Genomic DNA, 19,405 nt, shown 5'->3' with positions numbered 1-19,405 from the left:
AATGTAGGTTGAAATTCCTATATTACAATTTTCCCAATTTTTATTATATAAAGTGTGTTAAAATAAGTGAAAACACCTTCTATTTATCCTGTATAATTCACTTGTGCAAACGTTGCCACCTGTTGTACGTAAATACTAAAGAAAAGTCCATGAGAGCTGGCAGTCTAACAAATAACACTCACGCTTAATCGTCGTCGTTTCGTTATCCTGTTCGGCCGCCTCCAGGACATTCTGCTCGTTATCGTCGTCCCACTCTTCGTCCCCTACACACAGGGAGAAGCCACTGTTAATTCTATTACATTTGCATATCACCGGTAAAGAGCGAAATCCGCAGCTGCCGCTGAAGTACATAATGCAAAGATTCCCGCTTTAAATCTCGACGCAAAAATCGAATCTGTCGCTACGTATAATAATCGTTTTTAAACTCTTGTAAACAAAGCTATCTAGTCGTGAAAATCATTCGTTGAACATCATTGAAAACGAAATAATGGACCGTTGTTTTTCGCCGTAAAATATATCGGGTCCGTGGCGCAGGGCGATGGCACCACCACCCGTTTTGTCACATGGGACAGCAGAATTAAACTTAAAAATTACACCCTCGTCCGGAACGGCCAACAGGTCGTTTGTTATTTTGCATGGTCTCCGATCTACTATCCTCTCGGCAATTTGCTTTTCGCGGAGAATGGTGTGTTTACGCAATAACTTGCTACTCTAACGATTGAGCTTCAATTGTGAGTTTCCGAAGGCGTCAAAACCGTCCGTTCCATCACCTATCGAGCTTTCGTCCGAATGATCAGTATTTATCATTGTTAACGATTGATTAAGTTGACAAGCAGTGAGAACATTCCCTGTTAATTACTGAATAATTTGTTCGAATGCAAATTACGCTGAAAACTACGTTTATGAAGATTAATAAAAATATTTATCAATTGTCCTGCAAATAATAGCAACATAATTAAATTATTATATAACATTACAATCTGAAGCGCCACTACGGTCTAAGTATTAAGATGTTGATGAACTAATATATATATTATTCAAACGAATGAATTAATTTCAGAAATAATAATTACGTGTCGATATGGTTGTCGACATTAACGCAATTAATTCGAAATGTAATAATCCCCCCAAAATTCCCCAAATTAATCTTAAAAAACTGTAATAAACTTATTGCGAAAAAATATTGCCTTGGCCGGGAGTCGAACCCGGATCTCTTGCATTCCGTGCGAGCGTTCCTGAGCCTTTAGACTACCGAGACCTTAGCAATAATTTTTCGCAATAACCGATATGTATCGAGAGCAACGCATTATTAAAAACGTTTTTTAAGATTAATTTGGGGAATTTTGGGGGGATTATTACATTTCGGATTAATTGCGTTAATGTCGACAATCATATCGACACGTAATTATTATTTCTGAAATTAATTCATTCGTTTGAATAATATATTAGTTCAACATCTTAATACTTAGACCGTAGTGGCGCTTCGGATTGTAATGTTATTTAATATAAACGGTCTTGTTTCCTATCTTATTGTTTATAAACGCGCGCTGAAATAATGCGTTACTCTCGATATATATCGGTTATTGCGAAAAATTATTGCTAAGGTCTCGGTAGTCTAAAGGCTCAGGACACTCGCACGGAATGCAAGAGATCCGGGTTCGACTCTCGGCCGAGGCAATATTTTTTCGCAATAAGTTTATTACAGTTTTTTAAGATTAATTTGGGGAATTTTGGGGGGATTATTACATTTCGGATTAATTGCGTTAATGTCGACAACCATATCGACACGTAATTATTATTTCTGAAATTAATTCATTCGTTTGAATAATATATATATTAGTTCAACATCTTAATACTTAGACCGTAGTGGCGCTTCGGATTGTAATGTTATTTAATATAAACGGTCTTGTTTCCTATCTTATAAATTATTATAGTTTATATTATACTGGTTTATAAGATAAATCTTTCTAAACACCTGAATGTAATTCTTCCATCACCTACAGATTTTGAAAACTCAAGACTCTCATTTATTAAACAATTCTATTGTACAAATTGAATCAATTTACAACTTTATTCTTTTACTTTATAGAATAAAATACATAAGTATCACTATTGTTGAAACAGAAACTTTATAAATCAATATAACTTTTTGATATTAAATATTGCTAATAAATTTTATTATTATCTTATCACATATAAAATTGTATGTAAATAATAAAAGAAATTTCATATCATCGCATTAATTTTTGAACATCAGAAAAATAATAAGATTAAAATATTAGATATAAGAAAATATTTAAATTTCTTAGCAGCCATACAGGATGAATTATTTAGTATCGAAAATATCGTATTTATTATAAGTTTTATCTAAAAAGAAATTAATATATACTCATATAATATTACCTTTGATAATAAACAAATAATAAAAAAAATTTTGTATTTCGTTTCGTTTTAAAAATAATAGTCTGTAATATATTATACATACACCTTTAGTGATTCATTGTACATTATATTATATTATTACGAATTAACATTATTACATAAGAAGTTTAAAGCGAAGTTTTTAAATATTATAGAGTAATAGGAAGTTTTTGAAAAGCATACTTTTTCAGTTAAGAAGTCTTATAAGAAATAAAAATCTATTATTAAATCGCGAAAAAAAATTGATCAAAATTTGTTGTTCAGTGTTATCGAAATAACAATAAATAAAATAAAAATAACTTTATTATGATAAAATTTCTCGCATGTATGCAACAATTAGAGACCAAAATGTTTTTTTAGTTTAATCCTGACTACAGTTTTATAAAACATCGGATAAGTGTTTCGGTTTCAATTAACTAGTGAAAAAAAAACCGAAACCATACAAATTATAGTTTTTAACGATTTTTTTCCGGTTACAGTTACTCTCATGATAGGGGAAGAGTTTAAAATTTTTAAATGACTTTTTCTATATTTACTCTACTAAACTATATATATTTATATGTATATGGAATAAGAATAAAAACTAAAAAATATATTATTTAATACAACGTTTTATAGTATTATGTGTACATACACATGTGCAGGAATTCAAATCATAATTGCAACAATAATATGATTGAAGGAACAAGAGAGAGAGAGAGAGAGAGAGAGAGAGAGAGAGAGAGAGAAAGAGAAGCAGGAGGGAAGATAAATAAAAGCGTTTGGTAATATTTTAGTTTTTAAATTTATGAAGTGGAATCTCATTCCGAAGTGTAAAAATTGAGCCAGTTTTAAAAAAGAGCAGCTCAATTTTCAATCTTCAAGAGTAAGCTTTCACACTTTGTAAAATAAGATTCACTTAAATAGTTTTACACAGTAAAACAAGCGCTCTAAGAATATAAAAGTGATAAGTAAAAAAAAAGTAAAAAAAAAAATAAAAAAAACGGTAATAATGTCACAAAATAGTAATGTCTACAGTATAAAATTGAGAAATACAAAGATAAAAATAAAATAAAAATAAAAATAAAAATAAAATTAGGAAGAATAATGAACAAATTACAATGAGAGAGAGAGAGAGAGAGAGAGAGAGAGAGAGAGAGAGAGAGAGAGAGAGCGTATTCATCCGTTCAATTAGTTTCTCATGTACTCATCCTGGCTACATTATAGAGTTTAGAATTTATCTTTCTTCTTACAATGTATAATAAAGAAAGAAAGATAAATTCTATACTAATGCAATGAGTTCAATTATAAAGAACAAAACTATGTATAAATAAAAAATCGAAAAAAAAACCGAAAAAATCGTAAACCGGAAATAAGTTTATTCGTTTATTTATAATTTTGATATTATAAATTTATAAAAGGAGGATCTTAAAAAAGTCCGATTTTAAACTCTTCTGCTGAACTTTAGTTAATCATTAAAAAATTTGGGACCCACATAAAATAATAAAAATAGTTTTATATTAAAAATACGAGGAAAGTAGATTTTTTTTTATATTATAAGTGTCTTCTTTTATAAGTCGAATTTTTGTATACAACGTTACAACTTATCATGATGTATTACAAAAGTTTTTTCATGATAATTAGTATTAAAGGTCATCAATGCAAAACGAATGTTTGATTCATATATTGTACAAAGAAGAAACTTCAATCTAATGGGGGGAGAAAGAAAACTGGAAATTGATCGAGAGTTCCTGTACAATTCGGGAAATGTTACCAATTGACCTCTTTTACTATAACAATCTTTTACTGTAACAAATTTACATGAGAATTTAATTTCACTTTGCTCACTTGATACTTTAAATTCGATTGAATTTAAATAGAGCATACATTTTAATATTACCGCCACATTGTCTTCCGTCAGTCGATCCCTCGGAGTTTACGAATTGCTTACTACGACTTTGTCGTTGTCTTTGGACAGTGGTAGACCATTCTTTTCTTATTTTCGGATGAAGCAAATAATTACCAGCTGTTTATTATTCACCATTTTTCAATATTTTTTCAAATTTGAATTTTTTCTTAATCTTACTTTGGAGTGCAATGGAAAACATCAAAACAGCGCATTCATCTTATTGTATAAAATATATTAAATATGTGACTCTAATCGAGCACAAACATTTTGAATTGGTCATTTTGAATTTGCTATTATTGATGTTTCTATTTAATTAACAAATTCGTCAACTTGTCTTAAAGAGCACTCTCAGATTCATTTTTGATAAAAAATTTGATTACTGCAATCCTACGTATAAAATTGAATGTCAAGGGCGCCATTTTAGATTTCCGGTTTCCAAAATTTGCCATTTTTATTAACAGAATCATGATGAGCGACCCTCAAAATCTTTAAGGACAATTATCATGAGAAACTTTTACAATACATTCGATTCGTAATAAGTTCTAAGTGGTATACAAAAATTCGACTTACAAAACGAGACATTTATACATCAGAAAAATCTACTTTTCCCGCACTTCTGGAATATAAAACTATTTTTATTATTTCATGTAGGCCCCAAACAACAATTTTTTGTGGGTAACTAACTAAGGTTCCGCAGGGAGGGGACCAAAAATGAAATTTTTTAACATCCTCCTTTGGTTACAGTTTCGGTTTCAGAAAAAGATTATGAAATGATTTTCCGTCTTGATTCTGGTTTCATACCGATTATAACTATCAAAATATTTAAAAAACTTAGAGAGAGAGAGAGAGAGAGAGACTGAATTTAGACCAAAGAATGACTTCGGTGAAAAAAATATTATACATGCACAACAAATTACTTTTCTAATCGTTATTTAAATGTAGCTTTACCTGCGCGGCTAAATGTCAGACGAGGAACGTCAAATCTACAGACGGGACGGTGGGGCTTAAATATTCCAGAAGACACGACGCGAAGGTACTGGCGTCCTTCGATCATGCACCTCGACGCCCTACGAATTCTGTCAGCTGTCAGGCGTGTCTCGCGCCAAAACGCGGTTCGCGTTACCGGTATCACGGCAGTTAATGCTTCATCCATCATCGTGTAACCGAGGACTTTTGGCAAGTTTCGGTCGATTCGTTAATTGTCACGAGATCAAAGCTAGATTCGTGCCCATAGATTATCATTCGGGTTTCTTTTTTAGATGTAAAATTCTTTATATATAATCGCGAAAAAATCTTTTTGCTAAACATAATTTTTTCTTCCCACGTTTTTATAAAATAGAATAGAATAATATTTAGCTGTGCAAAAATATAATTTCTGAAAGAATGATATCACTCACATCGACATATTCAATTTATCATAAAATATCGTAAACAATTTGACGAAAATGAGATGGCTGTATCTTTATGATAATAATCGTAAAGGTAGAAGGTGGGATCAGTTGAATGGACAGCACCCTTTCCGCACGTATGCTATTCCTATAACGCGCGTACATCGTTTCGCAACAATCCAATGTAATATAGCTTGGCCTAGACGACGCTATTCTCAAGATGGTCCGGGAGAAGGTCGGCGAAGGTGGCCGCGGAGGGAGAAGAGGGAGGTAAACTCACGAAAATACAGGTTGCAATCTCAGCCTGAGCTCCGTGGCTAACGTTAAACGGATGTGTTATTATGGCTTCGGCATGCACGCCGGGCAAGATAACTGCATATTGCGGCTTAACCCCTTCTAGGAGGATCATTCGAGTCACGATGCACCCGTCTTCTCGATAATGCCTCCCGCGAAGTATATCGCATCTTCCAAATAATAACGTTTTATCTTGATTTCTAGGAATTTCTAGAGTTCGATTTCACTGTTTCCAGCTTTGTTGATACGAATTTTTAGCGCCTTAGTCGTACTGTTCAAAACAAGTCGAATTTAATATAAATTGTATGTCCCAAATGATTCACTCAAATTTTTGGATTAATTTAACATAAGATAAGTATATTAAAAGATTACACATATTATATAAAAGAATAAATACAAAGGGTTATTGTATAGTTTGTAAACAAACCGTGGAAGCATATTTTTTTCAGTAAAATTAACCTTTATGATATGTTACATTAACTCCTATTTGCTTTTCATTCATCTTAGAATTTTAAAATCCTTTATTTTTATGTTTTTTGTTTACTTACTTATAAATCGTGTCATTTTAATACTAAGAAATGTTGAATATCAATTCATCAATCATAAAATCTTTAAATAACATAATCACATTAATTAATATTCGAATATAAAAATTTTTTAATTATTAAAAAATTCAACATAAAAATTTAACAAAAACTTGAGTGGATCGTTTCTAAGCAAATACATAATGTTTTTACTGTGCGGCTAACTTAAATTGTTTATCTATCGCGTTACAATTTAGTATAAAACATGAAGAACAAATGAAAGAAAAAACTTCATGTATGCAAATTTAATGTTTCGGAAAATTAGCAGAAAACGTAGATTGTCGTAGATGCTTCATTTAAAAGATAAAATTATGAAACTTTAAAATATTAACGATTTTAAATTAAAAATGAATTTAATGCACATTGGTGCATATTAAAGCCGTTGTACGGATTTAATCTCTGTAAAAGTAAAACATCTCGAATAATAAAATGTTCAATATGTATTTTATTAAATATAATTTTATTATATATATAATAAAATGATTAAATGTAAAATCAATCATTTGATTTTACATTTAATCCATTTATATTTCACTGTTAAAAAATTTATATTAAATTTAACATTTTACTTATCCCAAACGATCCATAAATCTTTGTGTTAATTTAACATAAGATTATGTTAGAAATAAAAATATTATGTGAAAAAATTAACAAAACATAATACTGATACAATTAGTAAGGAAATTTGTAAGGAAGTACATATCTATATTTCTTTTTAATTAACATTTGACATGTTTAATTACATTAAATTAAATACATGAAATTAAACACGCATCTCCTAGTATCTTCATTCATCTTAAAATTTATGTTTTAAAATACATTATTTTTATGTTATTTTATCATTTACTTATAAATTGTGTTATTTTGAACTAAAAAATATAAATATCGATTTAAAGAGTTTAAAGAACAAATTTAAAGAACATATACATCTATGTTAAATTAATACTCGAATATATTACAAAATTTTTAACACAAAATTAAAAAAAAAACTTGAGTAGAGATCGGTTTTAACATAAATACAAAATGTTTTTTACAAATACAAAATGTTCTTTATATTTATTGTATATTAAACATACACTTTTACGTACAATTTGTGTATAATGGCTTTAATGTGCACTGCTGCATCGAATACATTACATTCGTGACACTTGATACATAATTATGGTAAACAAAAGTTTCTATCCACACAAGTGTAAGACAAGAAATTCTCGATTCTTTCATGATCTAACATGGACAAACGATTTCCTAAAGAGGTTATAAGTTAACACAATGTAGTGATAATTTTACGACAATATCTCTCTCGTTTTGTGTCAAGTTCGCGAGTTGACCTCATCGGTAAATCCTTCCGGTTGTATCGGGCTGCGTCCCGCGGGGCGCGTCGATCCTCGTAGAAGTCGGCAAGGGTCCGCGAGTCATTAATCGATACGGCGCGAATAAAGGAGCGCCCTGCGGGTTATATCCGGGACGCGCGCGTGATATCTCTATCCGCGTTGCAGCCGCCGTACGTCTTGGAGTTCGTGACAGGCAGGCAAGCAGGAAGGCAGGAAGGCAGACAGCCGCCGCCATTGGGAAGAGCCGCCGCCGCTGCTGCGATGGGTAGTCAAGAGGTAGAGAGGGAAGTCGAGGGAGATCCCGAGGGACCGCGTACCCAAGGTAGCTCTGACGCGGACTCAGACTCCCGAGGGATCTGAGCATCCGCCGGCGACGGCGCCGTCGAGCCCCCTCCGGCGCCGTCAGCGAGGCACCTGCCTCCCGAGAAGGACTCGGGAATATTGCGGAGGACCTTTGGTACCTGTCACGCCGATTCTGCGCGCGTTTGTCAGCTTGGCTTCAAAGTAATGTAATTTTCGAGGTTTCGAGGGAAATAAAGAGAGAATGTCGTGATCATCAACCCCCACACACACCCACACATACACACACACACACACACACACACACATGCCATAATATTTCGCATAATAATAAAAATAATTTCATTTCTCCTTGTAATAATTTCCTTATTAATTTCCAAACGTTGAATATAATGAATCTTTGAATATAAATTATTTTCAACTTATTCACGAGCGAATCTTGATTGTTTATTGAGGAAGTGTAGTTTGAAGCGAACAGATTCTCCGCAGGAGGATCAAAAGAGACTCTCTTAAATCGACATTGCCGTTGTGCGACGTGTATCGCAACAAAAGCGATGCCAAGTTTGCGGACTTGTCAACGGGTAGCCGCTTCTCAAAGGAATACCGCGTCGCGTCGTCGCGGGAATGCGTCCTCAAATATGTCTTTCGTAACGTGCATTCTCCTTCCTTCGGAGTACGCAGTCTTCCGCATACCGCCCGCTATTAAGAAGCACGCACACGCGGACAATCGTTTTGAAGTTCACCAACTTCATCTCTTGTCTTCTAATTCTGTACGAACAATCTAACCTTGTCGCGATTGTTGCAATTTGTATATGCAATATTACTCGTTCTTCCAAATCTTTACGTATTTTTAACTTTCCATTGGAAATTAAGGTCTTTAAAACGCATCATCGATATTTTGATCATAAAGGAATCTCTGTAATGTCGAACTTTAATTTCATTTTAAATTAGTAAAAATGTTTTATTATTGTAAAAATGACCGAAATCGGATGATGTCAGCTTATTAACAGTCATATTTAATATCTATTTATATAACTAATTAGTCCAATTTTCACCACTTAACATTCTTATAATCTTCATTCTATTTGTGTTTAATACGCTTCAGTTCATTTTATTTGAAAATATTTCTTAAATGTCTTTTGCAACATCTTGCTTTTCAAATAATTATTATTATATTTCTATTGATAAATGCATTAGGTTTCACTTATGCTGATAACACTACTGGGTTTTTTGAAGCATTTCAAAGTGAACGCAGCATATTGACGAATTGGTTTCAAAACAACATTAAGCATAGGTCTGATATCATATGAACACCTCGTGACCTAAACGCGCGTGTTTTGTTTATTTCCAGTAATTAGATACTATCCAAGGATCAACATAGCGTGATCGGATTGCAGAGTGTTCCCGAGTATCATCCTTGCTTAACGTTCGGTAAACAACAAGAATGGAAGGATATCTGGATGACACTCAGGTGGAAATCTGAATCCAGTACTAAATATTGGTAGTAAAAATGAGACTAATTATTACAGAATAAACAGGATAATACGTCCGTTTAAGCTAAAATCATCTGATTTCGGTAATTTTTACAATAATAAAATATTTTGAAAATTTAAAATAAAATTGAAATTGGGCCGAAAACTGATAGTCTTATGAAAAGTCTCCCTCTTTATAAATAAATTTAAAGCTGTAAAAAATAAATAAAATACAATCCAATCCAAATCCAAATTCTATGAATATAAGACTGTAGACATATAGACTGTAGACCACTATGAACTGCGCGCGAGTTGGAGAGGAACAGGAAGCCACACTGAAAATCGACCGAAAGTTACATCGCATATCGAACTCTGATCCAGAATAAAAGGTTTGCATTGTTTCTCGAAGACTCTATTACTGACGGAAGAGTTGAAATTCATGTTGCCGATAGAGAGAATTAAGAGTCATTAATTAAATAGCAGATATGCAAAAGCAGTTATAAACAAAAAAAAATGAAAAAAAATGAAATATTGCAATCTCGGATACCTTAACTCCTTAATTATGAATGGAATGTTTAAAGTAGGGACAAAACGATTACGAATAGTACAAACTCTAAAATCAAGGGGAGTGGATCTAATTGTAAATGAAGTTAAGTCATCTCTATTGTTATAAGAAGAAATGCGCAAAAAAAGTTAAATTTTCAAATTCTTACTGTTGCAAATAGTTATATCCATTAGTAATTCATTCTTAACGATAATAAAAACTCTTTAAACAAACGAGAAAATATTAAAGAACAAAATTTGTTCTTCCGAACAAATCAAATTTGAACAATGAAGGAGCATAAAAGCCAACGCAGGCTTTGATAAATATATTAATTTATTTTATATATAAGATAGGAAACAAGACCGTTTATGTTAAATAACATTACTTTAAAATCCGAACTAATCCGCCACTATAGTCTGAGTGTTGAGATGTTGAACTAATATATATATTTTCAAATAAATGAATTAATTTCAGAAATGATAATTACGTGCCGATATGGTTGTCATTAAACGCAATTGATCTGAAATATTAATAATCCTCCCAAATTTTCCAAATTAATCTTAAAAATCTATAATAAACTTATTGCGAAAAATATTACCTCGGCCGGGAGTCGAACCCGATCTCGGTAGTCTCAGTAGTCTAAAGGCTCAGGACACTCGCACGGATGCAAGAGATCCGGATTTTAAATAAATAGAAATTGTATTTCTCATGTTATTATATTATACATGTTTTATAAATGAATTTTTCTTAATTTTTCAGGAAAAAGATCTTATTGATAGTCTAAATAAGAAAAATTATATAAGCAAGTTTTTTCGCTCTCGTAAAAAAGAGGTTTCAAGTAGGTAACTTTTGCCAATGGGTTACTCCATTTAACACGTACGTTATGACTTAGATATGTATTACTTTTTTTCTAAAGTATAACTTTAACTACCAAAATACACAATTTCAAAACTAGAGTGATAACGAAGTTGCACAGAATATACGAAAATTTCTTTTGGAATAATTGTGAATGAAGATAAGATCTAATATACGTAACATTTTTGACGAAAACATTATTTATCGGGGTGTAATGAGAGACAAGAAACGAATAACTGGAAGCCGCGTGATGCAGAAGCCAGGCGCTCTTCGTAGACAATAATTTAACGAGAGGCCGATAACTTAATCCGAGTTAGCGGACGCGTTATAATGATTATGACCGCCGGTGAGGACTTAGTGCTGTCACTGCAAAAACTAATAGCGGCTTAAGTTTTAGAGGAGCTACGATTAAATGGCTTAAAATGCTAAGCCGGAAATTTACATTGTACCAGTAGCGTGGCTGCCTCCTGTCTGTTTTGATAGTCCACTATTGTAACCAAAAAAAAAAAAAAAAATAAAGATATAAGCAAATGTTAGATATTGATATACATCATAGCAATGTACATTATTATTTATCCTAAATGTATGAATATAAAACAGTTATCAATTAATTATAATGTTATCAATGAGTTATAGCGAAAAGAAGGTGGTTATAAAATAACTGAAATTGTGGAATATCATATATAATATCTTGTACAGTTTGCATTGTATTCTGAGAGCGACTGTGCAAGTTACTGCACAATCTGCTTAGACATTATAACATGACCTCATGATAATTAGTGTTTATTACATAAAAATTGCTGTAAAAACTGCATTTGCAGGTAGTAAGCAGTTTTACAAATATGTATTATTTTTGAAATGTTGAGTAGTATGTTGGTATTAATTTTGTAACTTCAGTCTAGCTTAGAGACATTGAATGTGACTTTCAAATAATGTACTTAATTAAATTAAATTTTATAACAAAATGTGTGCATGTATACGTGTAAAGTTACATTACACATACATGTATTAATTTTTGATAGTTTCATATCTTCCTTTTTATTTCATAACCGCAACTTTTTTTCCGTTTTTGGTTTTTCGTAAAAATTACGCGTTCCATTACGCATAAAAAACTTGTACCTATAGCTATTTTAATAAAACAAAATGGTATTTTCTCTCTCCCTATCTCCTTCCCTCTATTATCATAATTAGCTTTTCAATATCGATATGATATATCCGATTCTTCTTTAAAAAATAAATTTTTTTCGATATTTCTGTATTATATTATTTTATTATTGCTTACAACTTTTTTTATTAATAAAAATACACCGTTTTATTATTTAATGTATAGCGATTGAAAAAAAAATGTTGTATTTATTTTTATGAAAGTTATAATCAAATTTAGGTTAAGTATGATATTGCAGTTGATAAAACGATATAGTATGGCATTGAAGTATTAGTTATTACACTAACCATTTCTCTAAAGCAATCTTTAAAAAAAATTATTTTATTTATAAGCAATCTGATTCGAACGGAATTTAATATATAATTTTCACTTTAATTATAATATGTCCTCAGTGCACTTTATATATGTCCTCAATGCAATCAATTGAGTTTTAGTTCTAATATTTAACGTAGGAAAAAGGAGGAAAATAATAATCATTCGATAAGCAAGCGCCGCTCGAGGTCCGGATCGTTAATCATTTCTGCGCGTGTAAATTAATTCCGGGACGATAATTATGCATTTATGCGAGTACGCACAAATTACAATCACGTTCCTGAGGCATAATGCACATGATTCAGGTCATTGCGTCCTACTCACCAATTATAATGCGCTTATATATCGAGTATATTTAGGCGTTCCTTCATACTTGTTATTAGAAATGCATATGCACACGAACAACCGGATTTACATCTGATATATAATGTAGCTCTAATAATGCATTGTGCAGATTGATTAATTAAGATTTCTCTAACAATATCGATACAGTTACATTTCCAGTTTCAATATAATGTATCCGTGTCCACAAGTGAATCGACAAAAAAATTTTACTTCATAAACGTATATTTAAGTGATTTTCTATTTTTTTTTCTACGCGACGCATTTTCCTTCTCATCAAGCTAACAATAATAAATGACAAAAAAAAATTAATTTTAATATGTGTTCAATGCAATACTCAGCATTGATAAAAATTTTAAGAAAAAAATTTTATTGAATCTTGATAATTGAAAAATTTAACCGATTCGTCTGTCCATTTTATTTACAATTTTTGAAAAATGAATTTGAAATGCAAGTTGAAATAACCTGAGGCTTGCCGATGCAAGCCGATATATTCCCATTAACGCAATTATCCTCCGTTCAACTGCTACCTACCGGTTGTCCACGTTATGACGAGGGCATTGGAATCCATTAATACGGCTTCGGTCGCGCGCAGGTTCATTATCGTGCATTAATTAGCAACACCCTATATCACTAGCAATACTATCGGTCCGGCTTGCTATTTCGTGGCTAACCACTGGCTCGTGACGTCCTGACCACGCGATGGCAGTCGGCTTGATGTGATAAAAGACGGTTTATATACCGCAATAAACAAGCAAACATATACAATGTTTATCGGATATTTTTACTATCAATCTATGTCGTACACTGTCACTACTCGATATATACCTAGTCATAAATTTAACAACTTTGCCAGTACTAGATTCAGGAGATGAACGTAGTTGATGCGAAGAATTAAAGTTCTTATTACTGAGATATTTAAAATTAAAAGTTATAAATAAATGACGATATAAGCTTTATTTGTAGAAAATAAATGTCAATTGATAGTTATTAACAATAAATTCATTCTATCCTAATATAAACAAAAGAGCTTCGCGGAAATAACTATTTATGACTTTAAAAATAAATTTCTGTATGAATATTTTTTACGAGACTTTTTGTGCGTCTAATAAATAATACAATTTTTCATTTTTACTTACTTTATTAAAATAATATACAATATTTTAATTATATCTTTTTAAATAAAGTAATTTTAAGAAATATATAATCTATTTTATTCTTTGTTGATAAATTATTAATTAATGTTTATTTTCTAAAAAGATTCTTTTTAAAAGATATCTGCTCTATGTGAATATTTTTTGCACTTATCGTATGTATAATTTTGATGCAAATTAAAATATCTTTTTGTTTAATTTAAGAAATGTTATTTTTTTTTTTAGTAAATGATTATAGCAAATGTAAAAATCAGTTAACGCTAAAAATAAAAATAGACATTATTGTTTCATCCTATCCAAATCATACAAAACACTCTTTATTCATCAATCAGCCAATATTTCGACAGTCGAGTGCCTTTTACGTCCACTATTGGAATCCGGATGTGGCTACCGAGTAACAGCCGGCTCGAAACGATCAATGTGAAAACTTTCGTTTCCGCTCAATCGTCAATTCTGCCAACAAACGAGAAATGATACGAGTGCCACGGCGCGGTCGCAATTTCGGTGAAAAAGAGCCACTATACCATATACGTGATACTACGTATAGTTATTGCTAGCCTGTGAAATCTTTGTGATCATAAATTGCATTTTTTTTAAGCATTTACAGTTAGAATTGAATTGAGAATCTATAATTTCTAAAATCTACTTTAAATATAAAATCATATTTAAAACGGAGTTTACGTACTTTACTTTTCCTATTTATTGTATGTAAATGGAAAAATTTCTTGCATGAACAATAAAGATCTGAAGAAAGTATATACGAGAGAAATTGTAAAATAAAAATGAAACGAATGAGAAACTGTTGCGCATAGAGTGCAAATGGAGAATAACTCGAAGAAACAGCAGATTCAAAGGAGAGGAGAGAAATCGCAGGAAACGGTATAGAATAGAGTGAGAAGGAAGGAAAGGTTGAAAAGCTGGAGGAGAGCAAGAGATGCGCGCGCGAAAGGAAATGCGGACGAGGAGGACGAGAGGAGTGCGACCAGAATTGGATAGGATAGGCGAACTGGTGATTACAGAGGCCGGGGATTCCCCGGGGACCAGCGCCGGTCTCCCGCGGGCTTCCACCTAATTCCATCCTGGCTGACTACTGACTCTCCTCTCCCTTTATCTTCCTTTCTATCTATCCCGCGTACCTATTTCCTCTCTTTCTGCCATTCACGTCTGCTGATGTCCCTGTCTCTTTCTCTCTTTTCTTCTTACGCTTTCTCTTTCTATCCTTTACAGTGAGACGCTCCGTCTTCCTTTTATCCTCCACGTTTCATCAACTCTTTAATATCTCTCTTTTTCCCTCTTTCATCCAAAACATTTCCGTTTCCTTCCTCTTATCGTTTTTCTTTCCACATTTATTTGTTTCGTTTTCTGCATTACTTCCTCCCCCCCCCCCTCTCTCACTCTCTCTTTCTCTCTCGGTCTTTATTCCATATTTATTTTTACTCGCTCTTTTCTCAGTTTTCTTCGTCTCATCTCTTTCTTTTTAGAGTAACTATATTTCGGTTATTTGCACGTATGTTTTTGACCTACTCCAACATCCTCGCAAGTTCAACGCTTTCTACGTTTCTATTTGTCTCTATTTTTTATTGTTCATCGTGAATTGACATATAGACGCTGTGTTACTCGATAATTGATCACCTTTAGGTGAATATTTGACAAGAATAAATTCTTTTTCGTCAATAGAACAATTATTCTTCAGTTAGTTTTAAAAAATCAACAATCATTTACAAAATTAATAAGAGAGTTAATCAATGATCTAATGTATGTAATTCTACATAACAAATAACACGTTCTTGTATAACGAATAATAACGAATAAAAATAAAAATAAATAGTATGTATAAATGTGAAAATAAATAAGATTTAGTTAAAAGCATAAAGCAATCACAAATTATGATGTAAACGTTTTGTATGTCTAATAAAAAATATATGTTGTCTAATGAAAAAACATTTTTATTAAAAATAATATTTAGTTTTATAACAATTTTAATATTTTGTTAATTTTTCTTTAAATTTTTCTTTTCTTAATTTTCCTTTTCCGAGAAAATATAGTAAATTGAAGATGCTTTATATGTAGTTTAGGTTATATCAGTCAAATTGTCAAATTATATCATATTACATATTTGGCGAATATATTTCATCTATCAATCCATTTTCCCCGAAATCAAACTTTATAAAAAGCTTTTCTTTCTAAATTATTTACTCCCTGCTTTTTTAATTATATTGCAAATCATGCTTTATTCTTATATCATATCAAAATAAAATATAATGTGATATTACAATGTACGATAAAATGCAAATGAACAATTGTTAAAAACAGTAGAATTCTAAAGTTCTAAAGTTATTTAGAAGTTTAACTAATTCGGTCGTTTTTTTATAATTATTACGGCGTTACGGTAGACATTCTGCAACAATAGCGGCTTTTGGCACTCGTATCATACGTTACTTTTATTTCAGGGCACAGTTGCACGTGTCTGGAAGTTTCACGAAGCACCCTTTTAGCCAAGGCTTCTTTTTCGTCCTTTACACAACGATGCTTTCACATGGATAAACACTTTGCAACGAACTTTTCTATTATTCGCGTGTCTTTGCGACACAAATGTGAAAGCTCATGAACGTTAATTCTGTAAAGCCGCCGTCACCTAGGGACGACAGATTCTCGCATTTTGTTTTATTTTGATTTGTCCCTCGCGCGCAAAGCTTTCTTCTTTCCCTTGCCATCTTTTTCTTTCGCTACGGCGAATCGAGAAGGTTTCTAGTATTATTATAAATTGTCCATCATATTGAGAACCTATAATACATATACGACGTATTTTCATTTATCTCAATTTGTTTTGTAGTCAATATTTTTGAATTTATTATTGGGCACTTTTTAATAAAAATTAAATAAAATTAATTTAATTAAATGGCTAATTTGTTTGATAATATTCTTCCATGGATGCTTTCTATAAAGAATATGCGTTTCGCGGGTCCTCCGTGTCCATTCTTGGAATGCCAATGTTTCGTGAACCTTGCAGTCCACTTCATCAGAGCGAGGAGCAGCCTGATACTAATCTGTTAGTATCAGGCTAAAAATAAATAAAATTAATTAAATTAAATAGCTAATCTGTTTATACTTGATCATCAATTAATTAAAATTATCGATTTCTATGCATTGTTAATGAGGGAAAAAGAGAAAAATAGGGGCCAATTAATAATGTCGAACATTCATACTGAACATATACAGTGGCAAAGTATAAAGCATCTTTTAATTTATTATATTTTCTTGAAAAAGGTGATAATAAAAACTAAAGAAGAACATTATAAAATTATAATAAGAATAAATACTATTTTTTAATCAAATTATTTCTTAATTTATTTTTCGTCAATATTTCGGGGAATGATTTAAGTTTGTTCGCTCCAATGTGCTCCAGCATTTTGAAGTATGTTGGAACATGCGACGCAAACAAATCTTTTATATTTATGGTCAAGGCTGTATAATGATAAAGACGTGACAATAGCTTATTATAGCGACTTACGTTTGAGAGATCGAGGTTTTGCTTGCTTCCTTCTGGACATATCACCGCACTGGCACGCACTTACGAACGTGGACGGGAAGTACGGGAACACGGGGGATCAATAGCCGCTCCTCGTTGGCATGTCTACTCGCACTCGTCGAGAACTCGAATTTTGATAGATTTACCTGCGATGTTCTCTTATCGTCAATGATTTCTTTTATCCACGAGGAATGGTGTAATCGCGAACACGAAACTCAATTGAGGGACACGCGTGAAGTCAACTTCGAAGATTAGCGCGCGCCGGCGGGAATTGAAGCGAGTGGTACCACGTGGTCTTGCGGTGCACGAAAGGCGTATAACGGACGCGCTTTGCATGCGAACTCGGCGACAGCCGCGCTCGGAGGACGCGCGACGAATGACGTGAATGCATTGTGCCTATGGAGAACCACTGGCGCCGAACATTGCGCAAGCGTGTAATCAGCGCAGCTGTCCTGCGCGCGATACTCGCCACGCTTTTTTAATTTCAGATTTTTTACGATAGAAAAAGTAAACATATGACCAGAGAATACGCTTCTGTGATTTTTCTGCGCAATCTTCTTATAGCTAATCATTCGTAAAATAAATGCTAAGTTTATTTTTTATTACTGCACTAACATTTTCCTTCTCTTTCGTCAAATTCAAACATATATTTCACTTAAAGTGTCCTTCACAAAAGTGTACTTTAAAGTAAAAAAGTATACTAATTTAGTTGTAAAAAATAGACTTATTGATTGAGTCGATGTCACTAATACATTTAAGAAAACTAACTGTTGGAAGATCTATGAATATTATTATAATAATCCACATAGCACGTAATATCACAATAATATCGCAATAATATTTCAATATATCAGAAATATTACAATAAAATATTACAGAAACATTACCGATATATTACATGTTGATAATAAGAGCGATACTTGCACACAGTTCAATTGCACACACCATTAACATCTCGGTCGGTTCCTAGTATTTTTTTACTGCTTTACCAATGAGATTATATTATTTTAAATTAGCCAATTAGCGATGTGGACAAATGATATACATTCGTTGATAATCAACATTGAAATGAGGCTCGAAAGAATCTATGAGTGAAAAATGTAAAAAAGCCTATCAGAGCCTACATCAGCTGTTCGGATGCACAGGAGATGCTTTATTTTCGTGTGAATGTAACAAAACGAATAAAATATACGTCTCATATCTTGACTCTTTAATTCGGGTCCTTACCAATATAAAATATAAATCGAAATTACATAAATAACATAAATTCCAAATTGATGATTCCCGACAATTTAGTTCGTTCTTCTTTATCCAAATGCCAAATTAGCTATGTAATGAATAACCCAATAATGATTATCAAAAATAACTTATACAATAATAATATAAAAACTTACATAAAGTAAAATCAAGTCATATACATTGCGTCACTAAATAGAATCACTCATCAGATTGTCAGATTTGCTGTGTAGTCATTCAAAAGAAACACGAAAATGAAAAATTAGAGAATTATTAAAATAATTTATCTGAATTTTAATTATATCGACTTACATGTAAGCGTTTTTTCGCGACGTAAAGATTTTGTGGTGTCGACAGTCACAATGAGAGTCAAGACGGTGTCGACAGAGATAAATGAGAGTCAAAATAAGTCATGTAGTTATTGAAATAAAAATAACAAAAAAGGGTAAAATCAATTCTTTTAAACAATGAATATCCAAAAGAAACTCATATTCTCTGAAATCAAAAATAGGTTATCAAAAAAATTTTAACAATAAAATGACTAGGGTAATACACCTACGGATAAGACAACGGACAATAATGAAGATAAA

The 19,405-nt window shown here is 32.0% G+C and overlaps 1 protein-coding gene across 4 annotated transcripts in view; it reads right to left on the bottom strand.

Annotated features, from left to right (window-relative positions):
• The window catches only part of LOC105154982 (uncharacterized), a 116,298-nt gene extending 97,474 nt beyond the window's left edge, over positions 1-18,824 (bottom strand). For 2 of the 4 annotated variants that reach the window (XM_087412657.1, XM_011070821.2), the window contains exons 1-2: positions 17,562-18,824; positions 183-263 (exon numbers count right to left, since the gene is read on the bottom strand). In XM_087412657.1, coding sequence (XP_087268783.1) covers positions 183-263; positions 17,562-17,601 — 121 coding nt within the window. In that variant the 5' untranslated portion in view covers positions 17,602-18,824. The remainder of the gene's footprint in view (positions 1-182; positions 264-17,561) is intronic. The other 2 variants (XM_011070820.2, XM_011070822.2) reach the window with 2 other exon arrangements.
• Positions 18,825-19,405: the final 581 nt, after the last annotated feature.

The sequence above is a fragment of the Acromyrmex echinatior genome, chromosome 13, assembly GCF_024713525.1.
Source record: "Acromyrmex echinatior isolate Ae372 chromosome 13, ASM2471352v2, whole genome shotgun sequence".
Taxonomy (NCBI): Eukaryota; Metazoa; Arthropoda; class Insecta; order Hymenoptera; family Formicidae; genus Acromyrmex; species Acromyrmex echinatior.
This window is presented reverse-complemented; position numbering and strand designations above follow the sequence as displayed.